At 46.6% G+C, this 11130-nt stretch overlaps 1 protein-coding gene across 1 annotated transcript in view; it reads right to left on the minus strand.

The window, feature by feature from the left end:
* LOC143130797 (unconventional myosin-XVI-like) overlaps positions 1 to 10118 on the minus strand; it is a gene marked incomplete at both ends in the record, with an annotated part of 43843 nt that extends 33725 nt beyond the window's left edge. The window contains 4 exons of the mRNA XM_076290012.1: positions 1805 to 1870; positions 8053 to 8163; positions 9503 to 9653; positions 9968 to 10118. Coding sequence (XP_076146127.1) covers positions 1805 to 1870; positions 8053 to 8163; positions 9503 to 9653; positions 9968 to 10118 — 479 coding nt within the window. The remainder of the gene's footprint in view (positions 1 to 1804; positions 1871 to 8052; positions 8164 to 9502; positions 9654 to 9967) is intronic.
* Between the last annotated feature and the right edge of the window lie 1012 nt (positions 10119 to 11130).

An 11130-nucleotide genomic window follows, 5' to 3' on the forward strand; every position in this document is an offset into this window, starting at 1 on the left:
GAAATACAGCACATCCAAAGTCCCAGTGGATCAAGATTTGAGGGTAACCAAGGGCGGTGTGTGTGTGTGTGTGTGTGTGTGTAGGATGGTGTGTGTGTGTGTGTGTGTGTGTGTGTGTGTGTGTGTGTGTGTGTGTGTGTGTGTGTGTGTGTGTGAACATGCAGCGTAAGCTGAATAAATGCCCAGTTCAGAGGGAGAAACGGAGGCTAATGCTGAGATCTCATTACCCCTTGCACTGAGCCACTGCTGAACACTGGCTTACTCACATCTAGAGGACACCTCAAGGACACGCCAAACAGAGAGAGAGAGAGAGAGAGAGAGGAGGGATAGTTAGACAGAAAGAAATACATAAGACGAACAGACAAAACACAGACAGCAAGAGGAAAGCAAGGGATAAAGAAAGAAGGCAGGAAGCAGAGAGCAAGGGAGAAAAACGACAGACATTGGCAGATAAAGAGAGAGAGAGAGAGATCTCCACAGGACAGAGGAGGAAAACGCCACCATCGCCATCATCCCTTCTCTCCGCCATGGTCAGCCTCCGAGCGTAGAGCTGCTCACAGAGCCGAGCTCATAACGGCATTCAGCAGCACGCCACACACTCGGACAACACACCAGCACTGGAGTCAAACGTGCAGTCGATGAAGACACCATCCCATGGTGAAGATAAGGCTGCGACCCAATTAGAGCTGCCTCTCCCTGTGCAGATTAGAGTCTGCTGCAGCCCTGTAAGATGACTACTTGGTCAGATCAGCTGAATGGATTACGGTCGGAGGGGTAGGGTTAGCTTGATTACTTGATCTCGCAGAGAATCGTTTGGGGTTCTTGCGAGCCAAATGACGGAGATGGAGGAAGTCCAATAGGCTTTTAGAGGGTGGTGCTCTGGCAAGGGGAGTTTTGGACTCATTTGACAGGGGCGAAACAGACGTCTCAAGGTCCCCCAGACGAGCCGACATATGTCCGTCTCCCTGTTGCTACGCCACACCCCAAACAGACCTCCAGTGCAGGGGGGGTTGTGGAGAGGGAAATGATGCCTGAAATGAGGCCTCGAATGTGGGGTGATTCGCCAAGGGGGCCTGTCTGCTCTCCAAAACCAAGGTGGACTTCATAGAGCTACCACACACACACACACACACACACATGCACATACACACACACTATACACACGCACACACACACACACATACACACATTCTCTCGCTCTCTCTCTCTTTAATACCTAAATATTCCTCCATGTCTTGCTTTCATCTCTTGCAAGCCCTCCCATCTCCAGTGCGACCGCAGAAATGGACAGATGGTCATCTTGTCACACTTTATTATGTCGCTCTTATCAATGGCCAACACATGGCGTTCATGCGTCCATGCCCCGGCTGCCATATTTGAGGCATCTGAAGTGTGACAGATGTGTGTTTTTGGACAGGCACTGTGCATGTGGCAGCAGGGATATGTGTGGTCAGTGTGTGTGTGTGTGTGTGTGTGTGTGTGTGTGTGTGTGTGTGTGTGTGGTCTGTGTGTGTGTGTGTGTGTGTGTGTGTGTGTGTGTGTGTGTGTGTGTGTGTGTGTGTGTCTGTTGGAGGGGTGGTTGATGCCTGTAATGCCAAATTTGATCGGTCACTCCACAGACAGAGAAAGGAAGGCGAGTCGGAGTATCAGTGACAGGAAACCAATGAATTATTAATATAGAGGTCCAATCCCATTTCCAACCATATGCACAGGCTATTTATACACAGGGAGGGAGCATGAACACACACACACACACACACACACACACACACACACTAATAGCCACTTCATTCATTTTACTTACAAGGGTAGAGTAGATGGGGAGGTCCTTGTTTGGGTTGACGAGCAGGAGGATGTGTCCGATGTAAGTCTGTAAAACACAAGCATGAGCAGTGAGAGAAGGACAGTCTGTTTGCATTACTATTACATTTACATGTACTCTGTCTGCATTGCTTTAGTAACACTATTACATTTACATGTACTCTGTCTGCATTGCTTAAGTAACACTATTAAATTTACATGTACTCTGTCTGCATTGCTTTAGTAACACTATTACATTTACATGTAGTCTTTTATCCAAAGCCACTCACAAAAAGGGAAATAGTCAAGGTACAGTGCAACAAGGACATGTTAGTGCAGCAATAAGTACTACTCGCATTGTTACACAATCATGGCAAAACTGAAAGAATCAGTTTTGAGAAACCCACGAAGCGAACATAACCCCTCCATGAGTTTTCTCCTCTCCATCGACCCATGTCAGCCCTTCTGGCCTCCAGACATGGCAGGGCTCCTAAGTGGCCTGAAGGGTGAGTTGCCGGCGCTAACCGCTAATTCTCCCCCCAGGGGGTCTGAAGCTTGAGAGACCAGTGAGCTATCTCAGTCACCACAACTCTTCCCCTGCAGGGAGCCCACGGGAGAGATAGCCTAATTGCTAACAGTGCTAAGACAAGGTCACAGAATGATAAAAAGGGCTATTATATGTTAGCGATTACGCTAGCAAAGTCCATTCTCCTGTGAATTAGCAGTTAATAAATATGGCTAATAAACACAAGGCTTTTGTCCATCCACCTGGCTGAAAGTTAAGGTAGGTGCTATGTGTCCTCCATTACAGCTTCACAGTTAGCCAGGGTGAGTTTGGCGGTTCGTCTTTACAAACAATAACAGAACAGAAGTATAACCCAACCCATCTCAATCATATCCAGAGCCAAGTGTTTGTTCCCCCCAGCCCTCAATGAAGGACACCAACAAAAGAGGAAAAAAAGACCTCCATTCCCAAAAGCCTGATGAGAAAATATCTCTATCATCACTAAGTACTATCATCATCTTCCATCAACAGCCATGTCCCGGCCATTTCGCTGTGGAGCGAGCGCTCGCTCAGTATTGAACCAACGGAACAATGTCCAGCTCTTCAGCGTGGCGGGAGGCAGCCGGCCAACAAAGCCACTGCAGCCACCACCCTGCTGGGAAACATATGGGCTCCCCTCCTCTCTCCCTCTCTCTTTCTCTCCTCTCCCCTTCTCCCCCTCTCCCTCCATCCTCACTGCCATTACCCCCAGTCCCCCCTGTAACCAGCCATCCTTTCTTTCTGCCAGCACACAGGTTCCCCTCTCACTAGATTCTGCAGTTTCCTGTGAATTAGGAGGAATTATTATGACCGCCGCTAGCGAAGCTAGCGAAGCGGTCATATAGGGATTGTCAAAGTTTTTTTTTTTTTTTTTCCCGTCATCTACTTCCTGAAATTTTGGTCAACGATACCCGGGGCACCGAAACACCAGGGCACATGAAATTTGGTGGGTATGTAGCCCCACTAGACTTTTACGGAAAAATTTCGTTTGGTCCCCGGGGGCCACTCCCCCTCCGCGCTGGGCCCCCCGAAACCCAAAAAATGCAGTTTTTCCTCAATAACTACCTGAACCGTGGCACCGAGGATGAAGACATTTTTATGGTATGTTGGTCTCAAGGGCCCACATCAACTTAGCCCATAATCACTCATTTGTGATTTGCACCCCCCCGGTAAAAAATGAAAATGCAATATCATTCTGCTTTAATCGCCCCTCTCTTCAGTAAAGACGTTCAGAACTGCACCAAATTTTATGTGTATGATTAACCTGACATTCTCTGGGGGTATGCCAAGTTTCGTAGAATTTCATCCATGGGGGGGTCTAAAAAATTAAGTTATGTGTACATTTAGTGACTCTACACTCATTGGCCTGTAGATGGTGGTGCACACATATACACATGCACACACACACACAGGCACCCACATACTATCGGTATTAGAACGGCCGATACATAATTACAAATTCAGTAGGATTAAAAGAAAGCCAAAATAAATATTCATCATCATCATCATGGCTGCATTTCCAGTATTGGCGATAAGTAGTCGTTTGTCCACTAGATGGCGCATCGTTGCAGTGAGACGTAATTTTGTTGGAAGTTAATCTTAAATGGGTTGGAAAGACACTATGCTTCCTACAAGGACAAGACTGTAGGCTACAGTAGTTTACCGCAGAGAACGTCTAAGGGTAGGATGATTTCTGCATGACATGTAATTCCCATTTCCTATTGAAGCCGAAATAAATCTGAGAATGTTTATCGGACATGCTTGTTTTTTACTGCAGGTAGGCTACGTTAATCCTATCAATAGCAGAACGTAGGTAAAATAATGTTACCGTTAGCATGGTTGAGTGATGGAGGCCAATTTGATTATTGATGTATTTGTAGAAAACCATAAATGCGTTTATAAGCTACCAAGCAAATCGATAACAGCACTAATTGTATCTTTCGACTGTCATCTCATTTGCTTATGACCATAACCTAGGCTACTAACAGGAGCTAAGTGAGTTAGCCACAACACGTTCGCTACGTGATGGTTTTTTAATGGAAAATATATAGGCTACCTGAAAGATAACCTGTCTATGATCCCGTGATGATCTACAATCTCCATTTAAACCAGATGTTTTAGAGCGCACGTTGAGATGTATTCAGGGCAGGGCTGTACCTACACATATTTGTTGCACGTGCTACAAAAATCATTCTTTGCGATGAATGATTTAGTACCAATGTTACAAGGGTCAGATACAGTTTTGCCTATGGCTATTCCGTGAGACTGAGGCGCTTTTTGTTTGTTCGAAGTGCGTGTTTAGGGTGTGAGAGGGGAGTCGATGTGCTTTGATTCCAGCTTGGTAGTTGTAGTCTATGCGATTAAAAAACACGTGTGTGTGAAGTATCCAAACAATGATAACGCTTTCATTATGGCTGCTTTAGCCACAGACCTTGAGCTACTGTACAGTGGGTTGGGTTCCGTTTAGAAGTGTCCACTTCATTCGCCCTTTCCGTGATTCACAGCTACGTGAAATGTATTACTACTGATATGCAAAACTATTAACTTTTTCGCCAAGAGGTGGCAGCTTGATACTGTAAGGTGTAAGCCATTGGTTCCAACGGAGATTTTATTTGGGTCGCCAGCATAGCCTAGCGACAATTTGTGTTGTGTAATAGGCCTAGCATAGGGCCTACCTTATATAGCTTATAGTTTGTTAACAGTCACGGTTTTGTCATAACTCCCTCTATGCATTTTTGCATTTAGAATAGCTCTAAAACCGGGGGGCGAACACGTCGCAGGGGGGGCGCCAGTGCGTGGATATCTCAATCGCAAAATTAAACAATATTTCTATCGGGCGCCTACCATGGACTAGGCTGGGTGAAAATCAAAAGATTGCGTCAAAAGATTGAGCTTAACCATTGACCTCATGGTTGCAAAATGCAAGGGAACATGAATCAGAATATTATTTGCACAAACAATAACGGAGAGTAGCTCTTCAACTTTGCCCGTTAAAATGTGTATGAACAGTCTCGCAACGCATTTCATGAAGGCCCTTTGGACATGTCAGCTAGTTATTTACACCACTGGGAAAAACGGCATTTTGTTTTAGACTACTGGTATTTCATTTGTGCATTGACAATAAAGCTGAATATCATTTGAACTAGATGACTAAACTTATGCATATGTAGAAGAAGAAACATTCACAAAAATCCATGACATGACCTCTCTTCTTGATAGCTGTTGAAAACTGCATGGAACTGACAGGGATTGTTTTGTTTAATAATAAATAAATAAATACATTATGCTGCTACCTTCTGCTTTTCCCAAATACAATGTAGCCTACAGGTGTACCTTTCATCAGTCCAGTTGCAATGGATGGACTGTGATGAACTGCCCTACTTGTGATTGTTTAGAGATTTTAAAGGTTTTATAACAATGTTACAGATTTTTTGGCCCAGAAACAAATCTATTCACCTTTGCAGCGCCAGTAGGCTACTTTGTGTGCGGAATGTGTGCAAACACACATTTCAAACAAGCATACACAAAAGTTTCAAGAGTGGGGAATGGAGTAGAAGATGGAGACAAATTCATTAATATGATTTATTTTCGCGGAATGGATGTGCAGGACTGAGCGGCGGTCATATTTTGTACCGCTACGCGGTACATCTAGTTTATTTTGTTTCAATGTCATTCTTTTTTTTCTCTGCTTTCCTCTATCTCTCCATTTTGTTAACAGCCTTCGGTGATAGCTGACTTCATTAGACTCCATAATAAATGTGTGTGTGTGTGTGTGTGTGTGTGTGTGTGTGTGTGTGGTGAAGATGTACAGTATGTGTGTGTGTGTGTTGTAGATGTGTGTGTATGGTGGTAACAGAGGCCATTACTCATTGATCTGGGCTCCCACTGCTCTAGAGTGCAGCAGCCTCCCACACAGAGCCATGGGCCAGGGAGAGGGGAGCCAGGGCTGGAGACGGTGGCAGGGGCGATCAAACGATCCGGCAATCATAGGTATCAGGACTGCACTGCCGCTGATGGATTTATTCCTATGATCTCTCTGAATATTGATTTACACTCCAGCTGAGGGTCTGAAGAGTTTGGTTAAGATTGAGAGGAGGTAGCTGTGTGTGAGCCTGAATGTGATGTTTAAAGAGTCTTTTTTGAGTCTTTGTGTGTGTGTGTGTGTGTGTGCGTGTGTAAAGGACAGAGAGAGTGTGTGAGTGTGTGTGTAAAGGAGCGAGAGTGCGTTAGTATGTGTGTGTGTGTGTGTATGTGAGTGAATGTGTGTGTGTGTGTGTGTGTGTGTGTGTGTGTGTGTGTGTAAGTGGTCCTGTGTGGACCCTTTCATCCATTCAGTGTGCTGGCACCAGCTTTTGGCCCCAAATGAGTGCGACCTGAAGAGCCTCTATCCACCACACACCAGTCACTGGCCCACGCACAAACAAGACGGCAGGCCACAATAAACACGCTTGTATATGTGTGTGTGTGTATTTATATATATATACGTGTGTGTGTGTGTGTATGTGAGTGTGTTTGATGTGCGTGTTTACTTGTGTTTGTGCCTTTAAAGATAAAGGCGCCCGGCCAAGTAGCAGCCCTTCAGGGACTACGCTTGGGAGGTCTGGGCAGCCACCAGCCCGCAGTACCCCTCAAGATGCCAGGGAACAGGTCCAGCTCCCTACCCCCCCACCCCCACCTTGGCCAGGGTACAGAGAGGAGGCAGGGGGAGGTAGGGGGGCACACCGGTGCAGCCGGAGCCCAGAAAGAGGCCTGGATGTGGGGGAGACACCCCGCTAGGACCAGGCAGAGTGGAGTGGAGGACTGTGAGGATATGCAGAGTGGGGGCTGTGTGTGTGAGGGAGCCTAGATGAGTCGCCTGCAGGATCAATCATCCATCATCCTGCTGACTGAGGAAGGGCCCACCCAGCTGGAGTACTACATCATACACGTGTGTGTGTGTGAGTGTGAGTGTGTGTGTGTGTGTGTGTGTGTGCGTGTGTGTGTGTGTATTTGTGCGTTGAAACACAGCATGATGTGCATGAACAGACCGCATATGAATGAAAGCACTTTTAGCCTCCCTCAGTAGCATTGTATGGCAAAGGATGCTTTTCTTACTTGTGCAGATGCATTTCTGGGAAGGTCAAGGGAAATGCGGGAGGTTCGCTCAAAGATGAGGGAGAAGTGTTAACGGCGATAGATTAGGTATTCTGGTTTATGTATCAAAACTACAGGTAACAGGTGAGTTATTGTTTTCGGTCATCATAGCTGCACAAATGGCTCAAGTAGGCTATTTTTACAGCGGAGTAGAATTGCCGTCCTGTAGTATCTCTTTTTGATGACATCTTATTAGCATGCACTGTGTTATTTCCTGATCGCTAAAATGTTCATGTCCTAAGAGGATGATTCATTTCAGCTGCGCGTGTGGTTAAATGATACCACTCAGTCGTGGGCACTGCAGATTATGTAAAAGGGGCTGAGAAAAGCGCTGACTAAGCCATGAGATTCAGGTTTTGGAAAACAGAATGTAAAAAAAGGGAACAGTGTGTGGTTTCTGTGGACTGGTGATGGAGCTGTTTATGCTCTGTTGCAAACCATAGTACATCTGCCTGTCAGGGTGTGTGTGTGTGTGTGTGCGTGCGTGCGTGCGTGTGTGCGTGTGTGTGTATGCTGACGCCTAGAGAAGAGAGTAAAGCCCTAACTAATAGAAGACCTGTAACAGGCCGTCTTACATAGATCTGGTCGTTTCCAAAGCGCTTCTGCATCTCGTAGAGGAGGCTGCTGTCCGTCAGCTCACTCAGGGAGGCCAGGTCATCATTGGGCGCCGGGGGCATCAGCTTCACCTGAAACAGCATCAGGACCACAGTCATCACAGGGGGACTACATTACCCATAATGCTCTCTACCCTTCTGACATGGGAAATACAAAGCAATACTTTCCATACCCTGATTGTAATGTGATTCTATAGAGCCCCTTATGAGATCTTTATTACCAGATTCATACAGTATACATAAGACTGACATGTCAGTGTCTTATGTATGTGTCTTACTGTCTATATAGATTTATTCATAGAAAGTGTCACCATTTATCTGAAGTATGACCTTAATGGCATCTGACCATATGGGTACAGTGTGGAGTCCACTCTTACGGTATCCTCCAGTTCCCTTCTATCAGCGCCAACTAATTCCTCCAGTTAGAGCACATCAACTCTCATCAGCCCAGAGCAGCAGCCATTATCTGGCCCTGCCCCACAGGGGTCAAAGTTCACACCCTGCTGATGGCGTGAGGTTACTGAGCAGCCTCACTGGAGTAGTGTCCTGGTGATTGATAGCGAACTCTGCAGACTGTGCGGTGGGGGACCAGTGACAGTGGACCGGTCAGACACTCTGTGGACGCCTCTCATTAATCTGAATGCGGATGCGGTGCAGGGGAGTTTGACTGGGTCTTATTGTTCCTGTGTAAGGCATTTATCTTAGGAGAGCTATTATAAATGAAATGAGTCGGCCCAGTGACCTGGGCACAGAGGGACTGCTGGGAATTGTGTGTGTGTGTGTGTGTGTGTGTGTGTATGTGTGTGTGTGTGTGTGTGTGTGTGTGTGTGGAGGTGGGGTTTGCCCCGACATAGCGGCAGAGTTGAAATTAGTTTTGTCGGTTCAGGTCCCATAATGTAATCTTAGTGTTGCTGTAAAGAGGGATATGCTGTTTTGGAATCTCCAACATGCTATGATGAATGCTCAGGACTGTAATGAATTCTGAAAGTGCGGAAATGAAAGTGCAGAACTGCAACTGCTGAGATGGATAGGTGTATTAATATTTCAAAGGGTACTGTAAATACTAAAAACAAATTTGTTGTGCAGTAAATTGAATGTAGTGGCTGGTTTGATGTGTGTTTCTGTGTGCATACATGCATTCTAGAGTAGAGTACAGAGAGAGAGGCAGATTTGTCTTTTTCCTGTTTAGAATTCATAAGTATATGTGTTAAATTGAAGCTCTGGGAGTGAGAGACAAACATAAATAAATACCAAAATAGAAAGCGGAGAAAATGCAAACAATACAAAACATTACCTGAATATGTATGTCTGTGTATGTATGTATAGGCTACTTACTGTGTGTGTGTGTGTGTGTGTGTGTGTGTGTGTCTGTGTGTGTGTGTGTGTGTGTGTGTGTGTGTGTGTGTGTCACCTGCTCCAGTTTGCTGGTGGCGCTGGGGTATGGTCCGTCCAGGCCGTTGTCCTGAGAAGGCTGTCTGCTCAGGGCTCCTGCTACGTCTCGGAACATGTGGTCCTTCTCCAGCAGACTGTCGCGCTTAGAGATGGGCACTGCCAGGGGCGCCCTACACACACACACACACACACACACACACACACACACACACATACCAGCTCCAACTATGAGCCCATCCAAAGCTGATACTAGTAGTTAACATTACTATCTCCACATCCCCGTAGGTCTCTCTCTCTCTTTCTCTCTCTCTCTCACACACACACACTCACACACTCACACACACACACACACACACACACACACACACACACACACACACACACACACACACACACACACACACACACACACACACACACACACACACACACACACACACACACACACACGCGTAGAATAGTACAAATGACAAATGCGACTCACAGCTTCTTAACAGGTGTGGCCACATCCTGAGCGAGGTCCTCACAGTTCTCATCAGGCATGGGTAAGGCTACCCCAGGGTCCTTATGGCGCTGCACCCAGAATTCCTCCGCCCTCAGCAGCATGTCTGCAACATGGTCTGATGCAGCAACATCTAAAGAGAGGAGAGACGTGTACGGTAGAGATGTCTATTTCATGCTTATTATCAATGCATGACACATTGAACCCTATACACTGGCCACTAGCCATCAGCTGTTTTTTGAAACACTGTAATTTGGTTTGGATGGTGTGTGTCTGTGATGACCATCTGATCCCTAGATGGATGGTCATCTTGTCTCGCGGGCAGGGTGGATTATCCCACGCTAGCAGGATCCGATCGATGCTAAAACTTCATAAGGTTGCTGACTCCTGTCAATGCACCATTCATTAATGTATACAGACACAGCACTAAAAAGGAAGCAGTGGGTTTCACCCATTCTCTCCCTTTCAAATGCTGTCAGCACCACGCTATTTAAACCCGCTCGATCGTCCAGATCGTCCACTTTGCCACTAAAAACCCCCCCACCCCCGAAATGGGTTCAGTATGGAGGCAGCTAGCACAGAGGAATCCAGAACTGAGCAGCAGATCGATCCAAATGCGCTAAAAAGGGGGGGGGGGGGGGGACAGAAAATCCCACTCTGTCATAATGTGGGAGAGGGCAGGAGAGGGCAACAACCCCCGTCTGTTTTCCACCCAACCTCCCACCTCTCACTTTCATTTAAGAGGAGTGACACCCGATCATGCACACACGTGCACACGTGCACACACACACACACACACACACACACACACACACACACACACACACACACACACACACACACACGTGCACACACACACACACACACACACACACACACACACACACACACACACACACACACACACACACACACACACACACACACACACACACACACACAAACTGAGCTCTCTAGAGGCTCCTCATTGAAAGGGAAGGAATTGGTTTGGGCTTGGTGTGGCGTCCCAGACATCCTTGAGTTAAGCCCTGGCATCAGAATGAGCTATTGATTACGGAAGGATGGAGGGAGAGAGGAGAGGAGGAGAAGAGGGCGGAGGAGGGGAGGGGAGGAGCGGGTAAAGAGGTGGGAACCGTGTCAGAGGG

The sequence above is a fragment of the Alosa pseudoharengus genome, unplaced genomic scaffold (assembly GCF_046254945.1).
Source record: "Alosa pseudoharengus isolate Yale_2024_CS ecotype anadromous, Long Island Sound unplaced genomic scaffold, YU_APseudo_1.1 YU_APseudo_1.1_scf_174, whole genome shotgun sequence".
NCBI classification, from domain to species: domain Eukaryota; kingdom Metazoa; phylum Chordata; class Actinopteri; order Clupeiformes; family Clupeidae; genus Alosa; species Alosa pseudoharengus.